This window comes from Genypterus blacodes, unplaced genomic scaffold (genome assembly GCF_046128005.1).
Source record: "Genypterus blacodes isolate CSIRO-AG114 ecotype Tasmania unplaced genomic scaffold, CSIRO-AGI_Gbla_v1 ptg000106l_1, whole genome shotgun sequence".
Lineage (NCBI taxonomy): Eukaryota > Metazoa > Chordata > Actinopteri > Ophidiiformes > Ophidiidae > Genypterus > Genypterus blacodes.
The window spans coordinates 281,994-304,000 of record NW_027466910.1 but is presented as its reverse complement, the minus strand read 5'-3'; the positions used below and the strand labels follow the sequence as shown (position 1 = coordinate 304,000).

At 47.7% G+C, this 22,007-nt stretch overlaps 1 protein-coding gene across 1 annotated transcript in view; it reads right to left on the bottom strand.

The window, feature by feature from the left end:
- Positions 1 to 851: 851 nt before the first annotated feature.
- LOC143008677 (tomoregulin-2-like) overlaps positions 852 to 22,007 on the bottom strand; it is an 81,856-nt gene continuing 60,700 nt past the window's right edge. The window contains exons 5-10 of the mRNA XM_076160536.1: positions 16,015 to 16,111; positions 6,422 to 6,570; positions 5,158 to 5,217; positions 4,570 to 4,696; positions 2,507 to 2,665; positions 852 to 1,650 (exon numbers count right to left, since the gene is read on the bottom strand). Coding sequence (XP_076016651.1) covers positions 1,554 to 1,650; positions 2,507 to 2,665; positions 4,570 to 4,696; positions 5,158 to 5,217; positions 6,422 to 6,570; positions 16,015 to 16,111 — 689 coding nt within the window. The 3' untranslated portion in view covers positions 852 to 1,553. The remainder of the gene's footprint in view (positions 1,651 to 2,506; positions 2,666 to 4,569; positions 4,697 to 5,157; positions 5,218 to 6,421; positions 6,571 to 16,014; positions 16,112 to 22,007) is intronic.

Below are 22,007 nucleotides of genomic sequence, written 5' to 3'. Positions count from 1 at the left end.
AAAATGTGATTTGAGGTAAACCAAGATTGAACAATGCCGTATTATGGACGTTCAGAGTTTGAGCCATCGCTAAAGGTGAAACAGCTCCATCTTGTGGCGGTGGACACCTGTAGCACACCGTTGCATTATGGGAAGTCGTTTAGTTCGTACACCGCGTGCTGCAGGATAGACTTTGAAATATGAAAATGCGTTTTATAGATAAAGAAACGGAAATGAAGCATGAAATATTCATAAAATCATTAGCAGGATAATATAATGTAATCATTTGTCTAACTTGTGTCACTTTTGTGTTCATTTTTAGTACTTTCGTATTTCATCTAGACACCTTAGAATGGAAGACTTTGGATTTATAATCAAAGTATTGGACATTAATGTAAAAATGCTCAGATTGAAACCTAAAATAGTATTAATCTGAAAGTTAATCCAAATATCCAAATGAGATTCTAATGAAATCTCCTGAGTGACATTCATGTAAAAATAACAGAAAATATCACAATCACTATTTTAAAAGAATTGATATTTCATAGTGACTTGTGATATGTGAGGTTTGTTATTATATTTTGATATCCTCTGCCAACTAAAATGATCTGGATTTCATCATCAATCATCAGTTATTAGCGGATTGTATTTGTATCTATATTATTACGACGTATGAGCTTTAACGTATTGGCACAGACAGCTTCCTGTATGTTTTCATGTTTATGTTGTGTGGATAATCGATCAATACACTGATCAATCTCCCTATCTGCAGATTCAACAGCGGGTGATTGACAGACACAATGACAGACACGGCACATGTTTACATTTCGTGATATAAATTATTTATTTACATTTACAGAAAAATGATCCCATCAAGACAACGTAATATTAACTATTGGAAATAGAAACCAAGATAGCTGACGTCATCGTTACAACCAAACAGAGAGCTCTATAATAACATTGTGCCCTCTGTCACAGGTTTCCTATAACACAAGGTGCAAGGCATCACGTGTAGCCCCCCCCCCCCCCCCCCCTCCCCGCCTCAGACCTCACACACCTCATTTAACCCCTCTACCCTTTGCACTACCCCAGTTTGCTTTGACCCCCTCGTCTACAAACAACAAACAGACACCAGCTAACCTGCCTCTACCAAAGCTCACACATCTAACACACACACACACACTCGCGCGCAGACACACACACGCTCACATCCACTCTCCCCGACCCCCCTCCCCAAAGACCCCATGGTTCAGTTTTTTGTCAGGAAGCCCTGGGTGGACGCGACAAGGTGCAAGGGAACACGTCAGCAACCTTGAGGGGGTTTGGCGGCCATGGCGACCGGTGACATCATCATCATCGTCATCATCATCATCATCATCAGCCGCCATCCTCCTCGCGTTAAAGTTCATACTGGGAGAGAGAGAGAGGGGCGAGGAGTGAGAGGAACAGATCCTAATGTTCAGGGTTGGCCTACAAGGGAGAACATCTAACGCCACGAGGGGGGAGGGGGGGGACGAGGCTCCGCCCCCGCCACCGTCCTCCTCTCTGCCTCGCGCCGTCCGATGGGTCTGGGCTCAGATCAGCCGTGTGGAGGCGCGCATGGTGTTCTCTGAACTGTAGTGGACATTGTTTTGCTTCTGCCGGTTTATCCTGTTGGTCCGTGGGCACTTCCTGTGCAGAGAGGAAGAGGAGAAGAAGAAGAGCACATGTGACAGTTGGCTGCAAAAGAGTTTGATTTAGTTACTGAGGCTTTGATTTGTACGGTGGCTGTGAAGGCTCAGCAATAAGACGTCTACATCTCAGATCAGAGGTCAAAGGTCTAAATCCAAAACAGAAGAGATGAACTTGTTACACTGCCACCTACTGTCCCACTGAGTGAACTACCTGGTGTGAAGTGGCACGAGTCTATGAAACAATATTTACTCTGAGGTACTTAATGGCTCACAGACCCTGAGACACACACGTCCTGTTCACCTCCAGCAGGAAGAAGAGGAAGACGAAGAAGACGGGCTCACACATCTCTCACATTAAACTGAAGCCTGTTTATTACAACAAATTCTTCTTTATCTTTCTCCTGTAGCCCCTCTGCTGCCCCTAGCAACTGCTCTCTCTCGCTCTGTCCCCCTCTCTCTCTGTCCCTCCTCCTCCTCTGTTCTCCTCCTTTGCTCAGAGGAGCAGTTTTGTTTTGGCTGAATCTCCTTTAAAATCTTTTATTAAATGTCATAAATTGCTGAGGTCAGCCAGAGACAGAGGAGCTGCAGGCTATGAACATGTGTGTCCTCATCTGTCTGTCTGTGTGTGTGTGGGTGGGAACACACTGAGAATACAAAATGTCTGCTCAAACACGAGTGCGTATGCTCACCTGCAGATATCCCTGTGTGTGTGTGCATGTGTGTATGAGTGAGCAAGGTGACCTTTCAGGCTCAGGCTCAGGAGCCCCCCCCCCCCCATCCTGACTCCTAAATCCTTGCAACATGTGTGCTGTGCTGTGTTTGTGCACGAGTGTGTGCATGTGTGTATGACTCACCTGGTAATGCAGAGCACCACCACGCAGATGATGACCACCTGCAGCGCCCCGATGATGGAGGCGATAAGGACGTAGCGCAGCTTGCCAGAGCCGGGCACCACATAGAGCACATTGTACTCTTTGGTGTCACACTGGGGGCCGCTGAAGCCCGAGTGACAGCTGGACACACACACACACACACACACACACACACACACACACACACAGGAGAGAGAGAGAGAGTCATTCATTAGCGCAGTGAGGCAGCTTTCTAAATGAAGCAGCGTTTCCTTTTTGATAAAGACGTAGTGTTGGAACAATGCACCGGTGTGACAGAGTGGAGAATGTGCTTTTTCTTTGTTGTGATGTGATAAAATGTGATTGATGGATCCTGGAGCGGGCGAGGGAATAATGGAGAGAGAGAGAGAGAGGGAGGAAAGGATAGAGAGAGAGAGAGAGAGAGGGAGGTAGAGAGAGAGAGAGACTAATGGAGATGATCTTTGTCCTCAGACAGGAGCTAAAATGGTTCTCCCTTTAATCTCTCTCTCTCTCTACCTGCTTCCTCCTTCCTGTCCCTGGAGAGGTTGTTACTCAAAGACACCTGCATAGCCTTATTTGGCACACACACACACGTGCACACATGTGCACACACACGCACCACACAATCTCCTTCATATTCCTCTATCTGACAGACTGTGAGATCAACACTGTAGCCTTGTTTTGCTCAGGGTCTGTGGTCCCCCCCACTACGCACACACACACACACACACACACACACACACACACACACTATCACCCCCATACAGACCCAAGATATAACTGCTCTTCTCCTTAACACCCCCCCCCCATGCTCTTTATGATGTAGGGTATACTTCTTACAGCCAGCAGGGGGCAGCAGAGATCTTCCACGCTCCCTCTCTGCTGTATGCAGGCAGAGACAGAGGGAGAGAGAGAGAGAGTCTGGCGAGGTGAGACGGGACGAGCGAGGTTAGACAGAGGGGAGAGCGAGCGAGCGAGATAGAGAGAGTGAAAAATAGCGAGACCCCCAGAGCTGCTCCACTATCAGCCCCCAAAGAATGGCAGGCCAGAGTGGCACACACACACACACACAAACATTCCCGTATACATTTCTCTTTGTGCATATATGTAAATGTATGTAAATGTCTCCCTGCAATATTTTCATTGAGGAGGTTTACCTGCAAATGCTTTTGTGTGTGTGTGAGAGAGTTTGTTTGTTTTCTGTGTGTGTGTGTACTTGTATTGTTATGAGTATGAGTCATAGGAGGATAATCCTTCAGGTGGGGACCTGCTGGCCCACAGCTTCATGAAGGTGTGAGTTCAGGATGAAGACAGAATGAAGCTTTAGTGTGTTTGTGTTTTTATGAAGCTGTGGTAAATATGATGATGTAACATCGGATCTATCTATTTTCTGATTATATTCTATATGTTCCAGGAAAAGTAATGAGCATGGAATTTCAGAAACATCCAGGATTCATTTGGGGCTCTGATCTCAAACGCTCCTCTTCTCTTCTGGTCTTCTCTTGGACTTGGCTGAGTGAAGACTTGAGACGTATTGGTGTCCCAGAACAAAGACCTGGTCCCGTCTGTTGGCTCATTGCAGCCGACAGTAAAACATCTCGTTCTTGTTGTCAGGCGTGGAGGACACCGGCGTCACATTGTCGTGTTGGCGTTGCCCTGGCATCGCGCTTCAAAGATGAGTCAGGCTCGGAAAAAGTTTACGACTAAAGAATCAAGTGTGAAGTTCACAACAGAACTATTAACAATCCAGCCTCGCCGAGCTGAACACCTGAAGTTCTCCAGTTTCCATAAATTACATCATAGTTTGTTCTCTAGAAACAAAAACTCTTTGTTCCCACAGCTTTCATCCTTCTGAAGCACCTAATGATGATGTCAATGATGATGATGATGATGATGATGTATTTTCTGTATATATATGTGTGATATGTCTGATTACAATGATAAGACAAATTAAATGACTTGACTGAACTTATGAACCACAAAAAAGACATGAACTACTGTGGTGCTAAGTGTTTGTGTGTGTGTGTGTGTGTGTGTGTGTGTACCTGCAGGAGGGCTGGGCCAGGATACTGGGGAACTGGCACTCTCCGTGAACACAGTAGTTCTTGTAGTGGTCCGGACACGGGATGTACAGGCCGCGGGCCAGCTCGTTCCTTGGGTCTTCCTTGTCCTCTGCAACGTGGACACCAAATGTCCGTCCATCCGGGAATGGCAAAGGAAGGGAAGATGGACATGGCCAGGACAGAGGAGACACGATTACACCTCCACGGACAAGAGACTGATGCTTTGCTTCCATATGTAAAGGGTTAAAAACTGCACACAACACACGAGGACATTAATCTGATGTATTGGGTTTCTACGGGAAAAAAACCCGTAACGCTCGTCTGCTGTTCTGACGATCAATGACAGAAAATCAATGAATGCAACAGGTGGTTTAACCTTTCTGTGCTCGCTTTATACTGAGCATACAGCGTGTAAACGGTGTTAACATGTGTGAAGGATGTGGTGAGAGAGAGGGAGAGAGAGAGGGAGGGAGAGAGGGAGGGAGAGAGCGTGGGAGAGAGGGAGGGAGAGAGAGAGAGAAAGAGAGAGAGAAGGAGGGAGGGGGAGAGTGTCTCCAGGTGTTATTTCACCTGTGAAGTCGGTGCGTGGAAAGTGTCCGTCTCCAGCTTTGTTCCCAGTCACGATGTCCCCTGAAAGGAACGGCACATGAACGTTATTATAGATCTCATGTCAGCACAACCTGTCCTCCCCCTAACCGCCTGCATTATGGGTAAAACGCTCCAAATTGGTGCCGGTGCTGACAGAAAAGCGGAATGCGAATTACCACGGCGACAAAAGCGTGCACTTGTGTCACCGCGGCGTCTCACAGCTGCACGGTGAAGAAGTGTGAAAATGTGCACGGCTCGCTCCTGAACCGTCTTCCGCCGACGTGACGCTCACGCTGCTAATGCTGCTTTTCATCTTCATCATCATCTTACTCAAAATGTAATTTCCTATTGGTTAATGGATTCATTTTCTCTCACTGATTCTGAAGCATTTCCAAGGTTGTGATGAGTGACGTGTTTAGTTCATTTGCCGAATAAACCAGAAACAAAAGCCGCATTAAAGTTGTTTTTTGTCTGAGCGCCACGACAACCAGACGTCCACTTAGGATCAATGACATGAAAAGGAAAACGAATTAGAAGAGAGCACAAAGGGACACGATGCAAAATAAACACAGCACAGCCGCATGAAGAGCTTGTTGGTTTGTTTGTGTCCTCGCTCTCCAGCCGCTCCAACATTCAAACTGCAATCATAAAAATCATATTTCAGGAAGATAGAGCCGCTTCAAAGCCAATGTCTCTGCCATGTCAAACACCACACAGTTTGGGTTGGAGCTCGTGACAGTCGTGTCCTTCGCCCGCTCGCTTTGATGGAGAGAGAAAGCGTGGACGCCTCTTCCCCGCAGCAGATTGAAGGATTTAACAACAGAGACGCATCAAATTTAGCCTGAAACCGTTACAAACGTCGTAAACAAACAACGAGGGATTAGCGCGGCTGTAACACGCCCGTTACCTATCAGAGTACGGAGCGGCGTCGAGGAACGGAGGGTTTGTTTTTGGGAAGGATTATGTCTTGATTGTGTAAAAACTGTCTGTAATTAGGAGATGAAGCCTTGTTATTGGAATTGAAGTGGAGAGGCGGGTCGATAGGTTAACTGCAGCTGGAGAGCGAGACACGGGAACACGCTGAGTGTATTAAGATCTGCAAGCTGCCTCATCTGCCCCTCGGCCTGTTTGCAGCTTGACAACAGAAAAGAACACCTGCCGAGACACACACACACACTGACTGACGGCTTCTGGCTGTGCTTGTTTGTGTGTGTGTGTTGTGTTGTTGTGCATATGAGTGCCTGACCTTGGCAGTGGCCCAGGTACTTGACCTCGATGCGCTCCTGTTTCTGACAGGAAGCCTCCTTCACCTGGCAGGGGTTGTCGTAGGAGCGTCCGTCTGAGGCGCACACAGGGTTGAAGCTGATGTGGGAGCAGTCGATGTTGCAGACGCACCTGCAGGGGAGGGAGGGAGGGAGGGAAGGGGGAGGAGGGAGAGAGACAGGGTTGGAAATTAGATTGAAAACAGCGCCTGGGGTAATCTTACCAAATGATTCTCTCGCTGAACATAAAACCTTCTTTTCGCCGCTCTTGTCATAAGCTCGGCGAAGATTTAAAATAATAACGGGCGTGTGAAATAATGATTACGATTGGGGAGCGTTGTTGAGGCAATTTGCATCAGGTTGCCTCATTGTAAGGGGTGTGTGTGTGTGTGTGTGTGTGCGTGTGTGAGAGAGAGGTGAGGGTGCGATTCCAGCGCCAGAGGAGAGGTGGACCAACGCCAAATTTGTTCTGGGATTATAAAATGAGAAAGGAGCGTCTGGGCATTAAAAACTCCCAAAGCCCATCAACAAAAGCCCGGGACAGACAGCAGCTCGGGACTGTTGGAACGGCAGAGTGATGGATCCTGGCAGCGTTTACACTCTTTAGTTCTGTTCTTCTGAGGCGGCGTTTCTCTAAAGTAATGTGAGATGGAGGCACATGGATCCTTCACATTAGCAAGGACGTCTTTGCTCCGGCCTGCTCATCATTACCGCTAAATGGGGATTTTATATTTACGAGGTACGTTCGGATTCTCTTGGAAATCAAAGGTGTCACACAAACACACACTTGTGTGAGTGTGAGCGTTGTGTCGGACTCAAAGACCTCATTACATTACATTACGATCATTTGGCAGACGCTTTTATCCAAAGCGACTTACATTACATTACCACCCTTCGCAGAGGGGGGAGCAATTGAGGGTTCGGTGCCTTGCTCAGGGGCACCTCAGCAGGGGCTCGAAGCGGCAACCCTCCGGTTCCCAAGCGGAAGCTCTACCCACTGAGCCACTGCCTACCTCCTACAGGGTTTCTACAATTACAGTATTCTTCAATCAAAAGTCTAACACTCTCCCGTGACCTTTCCATAAGTTCTGCACAGTGTAATAAGTAACCTAACCTTTACAGCCACTAGCGCTTTTCAAGCTAAACTCTTTCGGCAAACACGCTGCAAATAACGTGAATCAATACGAGCCCACAGATCTGGGATTTGTTGTTGCCGACGTTAGCTGAGGTGAGAGAGGTCCTGTGTTTCAACCTTTTATCCAGAATTGTTGTCTCCCGGCAGATGTTATGAAACTTAGTAGCTGACCGATCATAGCAGTTTCTTCAGACACAAGGGTTAGGGTTAGGGTTAGGGTTAGTTAGTTAGGGTTAGTTAATTTGGCTTGACGTGTCATGGCTACAATCATAAGAAGAATTTCCACGACCTTTCCAAAACATATTTCAGCAATTTCCTGAATCTTATCAAAATCCACAACTGGAGTTCTCCTTGCTGTAGAAACCCCCTCTCTTTTAGTAAATCTCTTACAAAGTGGTTCTCAATCTTTGTCCTCAAGTGGCTCACTTGAACAGCAGTTGGCTTCTCCGAGATCCTGATTGGCTCAACACGTCTGAGTGAGCCAGATGTGGGAAGTTCAGATGGAGTTGCTATTTCAGGGCAAAGATAGAGAACGGTTGCATTTCTCAGTTGCGTTACGCCTACAATCTCCTAACTCCACACAAACACACACACACACACACGCACACACACACGCACACACACACACACACACACACACACACACAAGTCCTCCTCCGGCCCGTTTTGGTTGGGCAATTGTTGAGGAAACATCAGACGAGTTTGAAGGGTTTGAGAGCGTTTCAGGACCTTTCTATCAATACTTCAGCTGGTACAGTCAGAGATGATGCATCAGCAGGGCCCAACTGAATATGATTTACTCTCAAGTGAGGAGCGTAAATCAGCAGACGGGACTCGTGGTCATGCCGCACGCTGAATAAGCTCTGCCAGGAAATATTTCATCTGCTCAGCGCAATAATTGGCAAACAAATCACCTCTCAGAGAGTTGGTACCATGATGGGTTGTTCTGAGACGGAGGCTGTGATGATGTCTGACACAGTTGTTGCTAAGAAAAAAAGATGTTCTCCTCCTCCTTCTCCCCCTGCTCGTGGTTGGAAATGGCTCCATGACATAGTTTCCTGTTTATTTTTAGAGGAGATAAGGGACACCTCAGCTAACTCTGACGCAAAGTTCGTACAGATTTGGGGATTTTAGGAGCGAGATGATGAAGTTGTGTCCCGCACATTTGTCCTGTTTGTGCCAGGCTGAAGCTGTTGCGCTGCAAATGGAATCCACATTCATCAGCAGCATTTACTGGACAACCCCTGACCTTAATCCTAGGGTTGCTCTGATTTCTAGACAATTTTAGTTCTTGTGGTTCTCTGCTTAACCCTATGCACAACCTGTACGACTTGGAGACACGATTAGAAGGAAACCCTGCTTATATTTTATTCCAATGCCCAAACTAGAACATGGACCGGGAACTGGTCTTCATAGAGAAGGTAGGGGAGAGAGGGTGTGTGTGGTCTCGTGTCACTCAGTCATACAATTGCTGAAAACAGCAAACAAAGACTGTTTCTAACATGAATCTCTTATAACTGGACACACTTTCAGTTTCAGTTTCTAAAACATTTCGTCAGGATCAGATCACTTTAAACTGGCCGGTGTAGGGGGGCGGGGGTCAAAACCAATCTAACAGGGGCGTTGCGTGAATCATACTGCAGCATTAAGGCGTTGCCAGGCCTCAGAGCTCTTTGTTAACGCTCTAAATTCACACAGAATAAGTCCTAAAAAAGAGAAGTTAAACTCTCAGTCCGGATGTTGGACCCCACACATTAATCCTGCTCAGAGTGACATTAAGTGCCTCCCATTCTACACAAAAGCCAACAAGGATTTAAGTTTTCAAAAGGAACGTGAGAGCGGCAACGACAGCCTGATTGACAAATGATGAACTCTGGCAACGGCAGGGAGCAATTAATGCCGCCAAGGCTGCAGATAACAAAGCCGCCAGTTCAGCCCAGTCAAAGAAAATGGCGATTAAAAACAAGCTGATTGAGCCGGCGCCTGAGCAGCCTGCACTTCAGAGATACGTAATAACAAAAGATAACGTTGAAAATAACCTAAATGAAAAATAATAACTTAAAATGCAGCATCACTATGGCTGTGTTTCCCTGCGGATGGAGTTAATAAGATTCAGACGTCTGCAGAATATACGTGATGCAGGGAGAGGAGGCCAGGTGAGGGAACGCACAGGAAGAGGTCTCACTCTGAGCAGAAGGCAGAGGATGGTTGTATGTTTGGATCCCGTAACGGGCAAACACATGCGGGGCAGCTGAAGCAGGAACTTAAAACTTCTCTCTCTCTCTTCTGCAACAGGAAGGAGGAAGGTAAAATGTCGACAAACCTCCAGAATAAAAGCAAATTCGCCTGTAAAAGTTTCTGTGAACGACCCAACTCTGTCAAATAAAGGTGACAGAATCAGCAGCAGGACGTGGGCTCAGTGGATCACCGTCATGCCGGCGCACATAATGAGGCTTTCCACTCCAAACGACCTTCCAATGGACAATCTGCTGTTTGAACAGACCAGCACTGATTACCTGAGTGGCTTAAAAGAGCTAAACAAACTAAACAAACCACCCCAGCAATCCTTAGTACGAGGCGTTTAAAGCTCACTCATGTTTTCACTCAGTTACATCAAGCAAATGTGGCTGCTGTTGTTTCAAATTAAACAGGCAATTTGTTCTGTACCGCACAGTGTATTCGTAAGTGTGTGTGTGTGTGTGTGTGTGACGTCTGCCTGAATGACAGTGTGTGCATGCCAATAGCTTATACTTGTGTATGTGTGAATATTACAAGTTGACCCGAGTGCTCGTGTGTGTGTGTGTGTGTGTCAGGCTTGATCAGCAGAAATCCCGCCCCAGATTGCCTCGCTCCCCCAGACAGTTGTTGCTGAGTCGAGCTGAAAACTCTTGATTCTGTAATTATAAATCTGTCATTATTCTCCTCCTCTTTTTTTGTTACTTTCCCCTGGCGTCAAGCGCGGGCATTCTAATGTCACGCCACCGCATTTGCATACACACTCACACTCACACACACACATAGGCACTCGGAAGCCCCTTCTCCAATCAGGGTTGATGATTTCTGCCGCTGACATTGACACTGATTGAAACGTGGGGCAGCAAAGCGTGGCGGCGCTCAGGTGCTGCTTTAATGACGGATCAGCAAAGTGAAAGGTGGTGCAGAAAGGCTTCGTTAGGCACCGGCCAGAAGGCGTGCGGTGCCCCCGGAATCTCATGCGGCGCCGGAGGCGGAGCCGCTGCGCTTATCAAAGTTGCAGAAAGGCAAAACTTGAATGTGATTTAATGATTAAAACATGAAAAGTGTGATTATAAGAAGTCCTTAAGGCTCCACAAGAAGGTTCCTCTGTTCATTAGAGACTCTGATTGAGCGTGGGTGTGTAGAGAGTGTGTGTGTGTCTGTGTGATGGACCCGTGACCCCTGTGACCCTGAACCAGACACCCATCAGCAATTGATTTGCTGTTCACTAGTGTAGAGAATGGATTGTTGTGTGCATGTCCTTTGTTCAAGTCCTTCAGAATGAAGACGAGGCGTTCACAGGAGGAAGAACCGCCCAGAAACACGGAGGCGGAAAAGTTAAAACTCTTTAGCAAGGCAGCGACACGAAGCCACAGGACTCGCTTCCATTCCCCATTAAGTCAAACGTCTTTGTTTATGTTGTTTTGCCGAACTGAAAGCGTCGGCGTGTGTGTGTGTGTGTGTGTGTGTGTGTGTGTGTGTGTGTGTGTGTGTGTGTGTGTGTGTGTGTGCAACAGCGTCGGTGTGGGAATGAAAGCGTTTGGAGATGAAAGATAATCTCGGCGTTGGTATGAAAGTCGGCGTAGAAATGTGACAAATCTCTGAATAAAGGAGAAAACTCTGCAGGCACGGAGCAAAGAGGAGGAATACACACATCCACAACATCCAAACAACTCCACAACATGAACACATGTACACATCCACACTACACCCGCTGACACAATGATCAGCCTCTCACACACACACACACACACACACACACACACACACACAGGGGCCATCCCTAGTGACCGTTGTTGCTCAGTGGGATCCGTCTGCCCGCCATACATTTTTAATGACGGCTCTCACTTTCTCCACAATAGGCATTATGCTGCCAGACTGCAGTGCGTCAACACATCCTAATGCAACGCGCACACACATGCCCGGCTGCTACACACACACGCCCGGCTGCTACACACACACGCCGGCCAGCTACACACACACACACACACACGTAATAACGCCGCTGTCTCACACGGATCCTTTCACACGTCCCGGGGAGAGGTACAAAAAAACTGAATTAGTGTTCGATAGAAGTTTGTACGTGAACGTGTGACTCTGTGTGTGTGTGTGTGTGTGTGTGTGTGTGTGTGTGAGGATCGTGTTTGGGCAGGATGTGTCGTATCGATTAGTTCACTGCTATGGTTTCCTTTCCATCAAAGCTCTCACATTGTCAGTGGGATTTGCAGCTATAAAGGCCATTTCACACACATGTAAACACACACACACACACACACACACACACACACACACACACACACACACACACACACACACACACACACACACACACACACACACACGGCTGCCATGGGCACTTACCGCCTCGTGCTGTGCACAAAGCCCCAGCAGGAAACCTTATTGCTACTGAACATACACATTGATTTTCATAATCCCCTGCCTCAAATTTCACTGTAATCCTTCGAAAAACACAGAGAGGCGGACAGAGTGCTGTGTGTGTGTGTGTGTGTGTGTGTGTGTCTGTGTGTCTGTGCAGAGTTACATGCCTACACAGTGACAGAGAGGAAAAATCAGCAATGCAGAAACAGAAAGAGAAAGAAGAGTTAGAAGTGTGTGTGTGTGTGTGTGTGTGTGTGTGTGTGTGTGTGTGTATGAATCCAGGCAGAGAGGACTTTCATGCTGGAAACACACACACACACACACACACACACACACACAATAACACACACACACAGGAGAGCTAAGAATATAGTTATGCTTTGTGCCTCTATAGATTGTGAGTTCGGTTAAGTGTGAAGAGTTTTCTGTAAATGTCTCTTCATCCTCCTCCTCCTCCCTCTGTGTGTGTGTGTGTGTGTGTGTGTGTGTGTGGATCCCACTAAAGGGAAACATAAAGGCTCCCTCTCTCTCCCTCTCTTGCTGCCTGTTGGCCTGTGACTTCTCCTCTGTCTGGTTTTCATTGCCGTTCCCTCTCTGCTCTCTGTGGAGCCACAATTGGCTTCAATAAGGACAAAAGTGCCGCCTTTCAAGTGGCTCCTTCCTCCTTTCTCAGGATGTCAGAACCCGGCGTTCGGCCCAGCGAGGGTCCGGCACCCCCCGTGTCAAAGCTCCCTACCCACATCTCTCCACCTAATGCTATCAACCGCCGCCACCGCCGCTATCGATGGCTTTCAAAGCACGGGCGGTTTTGTGCGTAATTACAGTTTTACACTTCAAATGGATCTAAATGGCTTTTCTGTGGCTCTGCATTGATCCCTGAGGGGTAAATTGCTCTTTTTGTCTGCCGCTGCCCCTCTGCCATAAAGTGAGCCCTCGCAGGGGCGGTGTCAGGACAGCGAGGCGCTGCGCTGCGGCGAGGTTAAGCGCGGCTTCGTCGGGTCGAGCGATTTACAAGGAGGCGGCGTGTGTTTGCTTTGCTTAGTTGCAGACCAGATGGGAACCGTGAATCACAACAAACACAATCAATAGAGCTGTGCAGCAGGAATGGGTTCTTACCTTCCTCTCCTGCCTGCACATTACAGAGCAAACACCCTCATCATCCTCAATATGCCTCAATGCTTTCAAACGCTCTAATTTCTCTTCTGGGACTTTTTTTTTAAATAATAACAAACAACTGACACACAAAGGCGAAGCTGCGAGTCTCCGCCGACCTCAGAGGGACGGGGACGATCTGCCTGCTGATTCCATCCTACAACTGTGATTACACTGCATTTACTGCACACACTGATCTCTGAAACGCCGTGGAAACAACACAATGGGACTGAAAGAGTATGTTGGTGTTTCTCTCGGATTTCTCAAACAATGCCCCTCAGTTATCAGGATGTAGATGCAGTCTGCAGCCCTACAGGTGTGTGAACGTTACAGTCAGGAGTGAGCCAACGCTGCTATTACACAACAAGTCACGTACGGTATCGTCCCTAAGCCTATAAGACCAATCAACTGTGTCCACGCAGACGGCTGGTTTAATGAGGACAGCACAGAAAAACTGCGTAAGAAAAAGAAGAAGAAGAAGAAGATCAACTTCAGCCTCAGACAAGATTGTGTTGCAAGTGGACCAAACATTGAAACGCTGGCCGGCTCAAGACATGAAAAACCGTATTACAGTGAACGTTTAGTTTATGTTTAATTAATGAATAACTCAACTCCGATGACCTCATCACTGTCAGCTCCCCCCCCCGCCTGTGACACTTCACATTCCACAGCGGTCTCCAGCCTTTCCTCCGTTCTCTCCAGTCGTTCCTGCTCATCCTTCACCACAGAGACTTGATTGTGTGACAATAGCGGCGCTGCACACTTATAAGCAGCGCTGATTGCAGTCACCTGTGCTTTGATTATGCGCACCTCTTTCCTCTCGTTCTTTGATTAACTGACACTTGGCTGATTAAATCAGCGACGGCCTCATTACAATAAGCTGTCATTTTCATTCAATCCGGCTGCTGTTTGATGAAAATCACCTGCCGTGTGGGTACAATTACCTGTTGTTTGATTACAGCCATCCGTAAAAAGGCTCATCAAAATGCCCGAGTCTGCTGAAAGATTAAAGACGGCTTGTAGTTTCCCCGTTTTTACAAGACGCCACCATAAAATATTCATAAGTCTGTTTGCGTTGGCCGCTATTTTAACGACGCGGGGCGAACTCGGCGGCGGCGGCGGCGGCGTCCCCTCCTCGTCTCCGTCGGCGAGGTAATCTTGGCGTTTTATGTATTGTGAAATCGCCTTTGAAAGCGGCGCCGAAGCTCCGGGCTCCATTTTCTTTCTTTTTTTATCTTTTGAGGTTTGTTTGTGCGCATAATCTGCTGTTCATTGTGCCGTCGTCCTGTGACCTTATGAATTCTCCCACAGGGGATTGATGATTAGCCAATAAATCCTTTTTGCAGTGCAGCGGTGGAATATTAAGATGAATGTGGGTGGCGAGAGGAGAAGTGGACTTTGGCCGTTTGGTGTTTGGATGGCGGCCCGGGCTGCGGCTCGGAGCGATTCCTGGGCTTTACAGTTATTGCACACTGGGGTTCACTATCTCTCCATTACATCGTGCGGTTTGATACAGTCATACTCCGGGAGCAGCTCTCATTCCAGCCTTAATGGCAGAGTTTCTCGCCGAGCGCCGGCCCCGCTTCTGCTGATACCGGCTGATCCTTGACGCACGCCGAATCGCAACCCCAGCACAGCGACGATCCTACGTTTAATCTTCATTCGTGCTGCATGACGCCGCCGCTGCTGCTGCTGCTGTCTGCTGCCACAAAGGCGTTTAGCTGAAGTAACTAAGCCTCAATCTGTTTGTTAGCGGCCTTATTTTAGTCCCGCGTCCCGAGCAAAACACAGGGAAGGGACACTGCTGAATTATATCTGTCTAATCTGCAATAATGGTTAAATTAATACAAAGTATTTCTTTACTGAGCTAGTTTTCCTTGTGTGAGTCATTTTTGCCCTGTAAGACCTGTAAGGATAGTAATTGGATTTCCACAAAGGGCCGAATAGATCCTTTCTCTCTGTGCCCCGCTGCAGTAATTGAGGTTAAACAAAATGGTCAACCGAGCTCTGAACCGCAGTAGGTGTGTGTGCAGGCGGTGGCTGTGGCGGCGGCGGGGGCGTGTGTGTGGGACGTACAGGACGTCTCATCTCAATCCTGAGCGTCGGAAATGACTAGAATGTTAGAAATGAAAGATAAAGACGCGTTTGTTCCTGGAAAATGTCAGCAGCCGGCCAGATAAGGGCTGTGAGCGGGTCGGCTGGTGTCAGGACGTAAAGAATGGAGTTTAACATTAGTGTGTCACATAAAGATGATTAATGGGCCAAGGTCAGAAAGTGTCAGATATTTTTAAAGCCATTGACCCTTTAGGTTCATGCTCATCATTCATGGCGACGCCAAATCATTTCCTACAGACTTTCATGTTTTTGTTTCAGTTTCGGGTCTATTTGGAACTTTTGCAGTGTTTCCATGTTACAACACACTGATCCACCTAAACACCACTGTGTCCACTGAATGTAAACATGGTTTTATTAGACGCTGTCTCTTTAAGACCCCATCCTTCCAAAGCCAGCCCTGCTCTGATTGGCCAGCTGCAACACCACCAAACACCCTTTCCAAATACTTTCTAGACCTACATGTTCTTCTCTCACCTCAGTCTCACCTCACTGCAGGATACATACCAATGACGTGTGTGTGTGTGTGTGTGTGTGTGCGTGTGTGTGTGTGTGTCCTCTCACCAAACGTCCTCTGCATCCACGTCACATTCGGCCCCAAACTGGCAAATGTCGCAGGTGGACGTCTCCTTCTGCCCGGCCTCGGCTGAGCCCTCTCCACCTGAGAGAGAGAGATGTAGAGAGAGAGAGAGGGAGAGAGAGAGAGAGAGAGAAAACCATTTATGTCAACTGCACCTGTTTTTCATCCATGACAGATTTGTAATAACAGCTATTCCAGTCTGTCTTGCTACAGTCGGAGAACTGAATCTGAAAGTACTCTCAAACGCACACACACACACACACACACACACACACACACACACACACATGCTTTCCAGTATTTTTTCGACAGCACACATGCTTTGTTCAGAAGGAGCAGGTGAATCTGTAAAGGTTCCCCACAATGCCCGACTTCTCAAAGCCACGTTGACCCAGAGAACTCACATTCCCACATCTGGAGCCCCTCATAATCCCACCTGAGCTCTCATTCATTCATTCACACCTTCAGCCATTCCCTTCTCCCCTGCCTCCCCGATCTCTCTCTCTCTCTCTCTCTCCCCCGAGCTGTCACTCTCAAATCCCTGCTGATCTCCTCCGAGTCCCTACTTTTATTTCATCACTTCAGCCGCGCTTCTAGCCTCGCTGCGAGCGCGTCGGCTCCCTGTCGGCGGCGTGGGGACTGGCGTCAGGCTTATGGAGGCTCAGGGACCTCGCCGGTGCATATCACGCCTCATCAGCGGCCGAGGCAGGGGGGGGAGGGGCGGGGTAGAGAGAGAGAGAGAGAGAGAGAGAGAGAGAAAGCAATCTGGCCGATCTCAAATTGCATTCTCCTTCCACAGAGGGATCCTCCCGACTCCCAACGTTCTCGCTCTTCTTCTCTTTCCCCCTCAGCCTTCGTCTCCATTAGACAGGCTCTATTTTTAAACTGACTGAGGCCCATGAGGACAACTAGGAAAGAGTAGATGCAGAGGTGGAACTCGTCATTATTTCACCATGTCATACCTTTTAACGTCCTACACACACACATACACACACACACAAACGTGCACACCACCAGGCATCGCTCCCTCGGGTGGCCTCCTTCATTTTCCCATCAAAAACTTTTATTTTCTGTAATATCTTTGCAAACGGAAAGACGTATGACTCGGTTTATTAGGGGTTTGTCTCTTAAGGCCTCAGTGTCCTCATTTACATCCAGACAGGAGACGTGTGGTGTGTGGTGTGTGATGTGTGCTTGCCAGGTCCTAGGCTTCTGAATGTACCGCTACAATCAACGCGGCTACTTCTAAGTTATTAACAGGGGTGCCATCTTCCCTTTCGGCGCCCTGCATGCAACCTATTCTCCTCACCTCTTAGGGCTGTGAACGATGTGAGAAGGAAGTGGATCTAACAACAACAAGAGGAAATGTAGATATCTCGGTGTGTGAACTGTCTGGGGAAACGCGTTCTGAGGCAGCTGTGAATGTATTTGTTCTAACTGAACTTCTACCTGGAGTCGCTATTAGAGGTGTTTCAAGGTATTCTGTCAATTATTGGAAGTCAATGCCTGAAATTTCCCCAAAAAGAGGATTTTAATGGTGAACGACCTCAAAGTCATGAAAAGTTTGCAAACTGGTCAGAGTCTCTTTAAGAAGTGTCTTTTGTCTTTCGTTCCCCTCCACCTCTCCCTGGGTATGATTGATCCAGCAACATGGCCGGTTCAGAAGGCGAGCAGGCAGACGTTGACTTTGACAGCCAGGGGAAGGAATCAGACATGGCAAATACAAAAGTTCGCCTTGGGGAACCTGCAGAAAGATCCAAAGACCCTGAATCAAAGAAATTGGGAGTTTTGCAAGATGCCTTCAGCCACGAAAGTTCTACCTCTTGTGGTTTTCTCCTACTGTGTTCAATCTTGTTAGCGAGTGTGTGTGTGACCTCCTCTCATCGCCCAGCCTATGGGATTGTGCGGTTGAGATTATCCCAACATCCTCGTTCATTCCTTTTTTCTTCTTTTACCCGTGTCCAAAAACACGCCACAGCCTACTAGAATGTGACGATTGGCAGTTTCGGTTTTCTTTCCTCCTACACCTTCATCTTTTTCCAGTTTTAAAGCTGTGACTGGAGCTGCAGGTGTTGGAGGGCAGCCAGCGAGCCCGAACGCGTCTCCTGAATGCGCCCGACTGTCAGCTGGCAAGATGTACATTGTGTATTCACAGCTCCGCTCTGTGATCATTTCAGGTCACAATAATAACCGTCTTAGGAAATAATTCTCATATTTAATCTTTGGAATCTAATCTTTCTTGACATAAATTGCTTCTGCACCCACATTATTACAGTCGGATTGATCGCGGCTTCATTTGCCTCCTAAATATTCGGGAAACAAATGACGACGGCGCATTACGGCCCTGGGAAGCGGCTGCTTTGCATCGGTGCTTTACGACCCAACGACTTGTTGGACCAGACTTTTCTGGCAATTTAGGGCTCGTGTTCTTCGTAATTTTCTCTCGCAAATCTGTCAAACGCTCCTTATTCAAACGCCTTGTTGCTGTGCTCAAGGGTTGAAATGAGGGTTCAATCAGCTACACATGACAGTTCAATTATACGTTTTTTGTTACTCATCAAGGATCAGACTCTGGAGCGTCGTCTACAGTTGGATGGCGGCTGATCAAATTAGCTGACTGACACAAGTGTAACCTCCTTTATTTCCACCTGTCATGTGTGTTTTGGAGGGTTTCAGGTTTCTCAGGATTCCCCAGCGTCTCTGTTGGATCACCGGCTACATGTGAAGGATTGTGGGTAGGCACATTAAGAACCCAAACACGAATCCTGGTCGGTCTTACATGACACCAGCAGCAAGAATGCCAACGCTGCCTGCTTTTCACCCCTCTCTTCTGTCCTTTACTCCTTTACACTGCAGCAATAACATACTCTACACGCACACACACACACACATACACAGGAACACAAACACGAACATGAACACACTTCCCCAGGTCCCCATTCATGGTATTGCAGGCGCAATTACCGAAGGCGACTGGGGACATGCAGTGTTTTCCACTCCTCAAATCCCAGATAGAGTCTCCTGTAGCACTAACACAACATCTCCCCTGATTCTGTCTGCTAATCCCTGGAATCAGGAGACATGGCCGGGTAATGACTGAAATGATTAGCCCTTCTACCGCCCCCCTTCCCCCCCGATCACCCCCTCCATCCCCCCCTGGAGCTCCTACATCACCCAGTATCGATCCACGCCTGGTCCAGACCGGCTCAGGCCTCATTATCCTACCTTCACCTTTGTCTCCGCCACGTGATTTTGTGATTTTTTCCCGTGGACTCTTGACACGTGGAGGCATTGTGTTGATTTGTACAATACAGGGAAGTATTCAAATGTCTACCCAGTTACCCAGTATTTATATTCACTGCCTTGCTTTCTCTGTCTTTTTTTTTTTTGCTGGCAGAGAAGAATAGAAGACGGTTTCAAGGTTGGGTTAATTGCTTTTTCTACATGTGCATTTACGCAAGGACATTTCTGTCTTTGTGCACGCAGATCTACACATCTACAGATGAATAGAGAGAGAGATAGAGAGAGGGAGAGACAGAGAGGGAGCTAATTCAAGCACATAGAGACATTGAGAGAAAGAAAGAGAGACCATTTCTTTTGAGCAGGAGATTTAGGACACGTGCGGCCATCATGCCGATGATGAATGAAGCCCACACACCTCTGGAAAACAGAGCAGGACAGCTATGACCTTGGTTACAAACACACTGGGGACAGCAGGCAAGGAGACGGAACGAGAGAAAGACACGGGCAGATACACCCTCCCGACGCCTGCGTGTGGTCGCAGAAAACAGAGAGACCCACAAGGCTCTCTGTTGTTCCCACCAAACAGTGCATGGCTTCATAAGGTTTGGAGCCTGTTAGCACCAGACACGTTTGGTAAAATACTGCCTTTCACGGAGACGGAACGATTACGGTTCCACAGCCGCTTTCAGCTTTTGCTCCGATGGCTCAGGAACTGCTGCTTGGAGCTGACAAGATTGAAACATCTCTAACTGTTCAGGTGCCGGCTAAGTGGTTAAATGATTGTCTTTACAGAGCAATAACAAAAAACTAAAAGGGCTTGGCAACAGCGTGGTCCCAGGATGAGAAATCACCACCAAATATGTGTCAAAGTGCAGAACTGACTCTGTCTAATTCCCATCGTCTTCATGGTGTTTGTTGGTATATGGTACAGTGGGAAATGACAAAGGATCACCTGAGCAAACACATTTGTCCAGGATTTGTCCTCTTCCTTACAAACTGCACCTCCAAACACCTTCCACACCCTTGTCATCCCTGTTATGGGTGGTGAAAGCTATGGGACCGCCAAACGATTTATGCGATTTATGGTCATTCACTTCCACGGGCAGCAACGGTTTCCCGTTTGGGAACCACCTGGAGACGTCCCGGCCACCAGAGGCTCCGGTGAAGCTGGGTGGGCCAATCCCCCCCCCCCGCTCCCGCCCAGTGGCCTCCACGGATTACACAAACATCCACATTAAACCAAACTCCAGGGGGGAAGTACACACAAACTGCAGTGTCGTGTGTTTGGGGAGGAATCACTACCTGAAGTACAGAAACTCAGCACATAACACCAGGTTCTCTGAGTATAAGAGCAGAGGTGGTGATACATGATAACTAACAGATTTCATGATGTAGAAGGCTGCAGTCACTTAGTCTGGACTGAGTTAGCATGAAAAGCTCAGGCGGTACAAAGGCATGAAGCACCTTTTTCATTTGACATCTATTTGATTTACGGTACGTGAGGTCAACATTCATACAGTAAAGTAAATATTCCTCTTGTCTCTTGTGTGTTGGTGTGTACAGTACTCCAAAAGGAGAATTACTTTTCATTTCAATGTCAGTGATTAATATGGATGTCACAAAGCAGAGGTGACTGCTGGGCACAGATGGCGCTTCAAACACTTTTAATTTATTCTAATGTTTCAAAGTCTATAGAGTGGATGGGAATCTTAAACGGTTGAGGCGTTTGAACCCTCGCCGGCGTCCTTGCTGTGAGTCAATACGCACGGCTGCTTGTGGATGGCTGGTTTGTTCGAATCAGAGTGAAGGAGAGCACAAACAGAGCAGTGAACTCTAAATATTCCTCTCCCAACACAGAACATTCAGCATTCCGTGCTATCAAGTGCTGGAGCAGAGTTGTGTACAAGCCAGGAAAACAAAATTACGCCTATTGGCAGGTGTGACAAATCTTGGCCCGGGCTGAAAGCTTACCGTAAATAGACATGCGATCCATGAAAGGCGATACAGGAAGCGATGCACGAGAGCCAAACAGCTAATAATGTCCTGGGATGAAGATACAAAATCTATTGTACCATCACGTTGCGTCAACATCACACTGACACTGTTTCAACTCCAAACTGGGGAGGAGGGGGACGGGGCTGTGAGGGGGAGGGGAGGGGGGGGGGGCAGTGCTGACAATTAGACCACCAGAGCCATCAATCAAAAATGACATTATCAACGGGCTGCAACCCCAAGTGGCCAATGTGACAGGACGAGCGGAGGCACGGGGAACAGAAGACCGCCAAATAATCCATAAACATAATGGACATCAATATTGAAAAGATGACAGATGAGACTGCAGACAGAGGCCAAGATTCAATTTCTGTTCTTTTTTTCTCCCCCCCCTTTCCTTTCTCCCTTTCTGCGGGAGACCATATCGCTTTCCACAAAGTCATTTGTCAGCCAGTAAGTCCAATGAGAAGAAGAAGCCGACCTCCTCCAAAAATGGAGCCAAGGGCGGTTGTTGGAGTGACGCGGGTGACAAAATGACTCGTGCGCCGCAGCAATAATGACTTGTGATATAAATGATGATGCTTTCAGAAATGGCTTGGTGGGCTTTGCCAGGGAAACATGAAAAACCACCTCATGGAGCAAAAGCTGCAGGGGAGCCAACGTGCAAAACCACCCGTACGCAGGTTTGAGAGGCTGGGGATGAGGACAGGGATCAGGCGAGGACACCATTAAGCCTTTTATT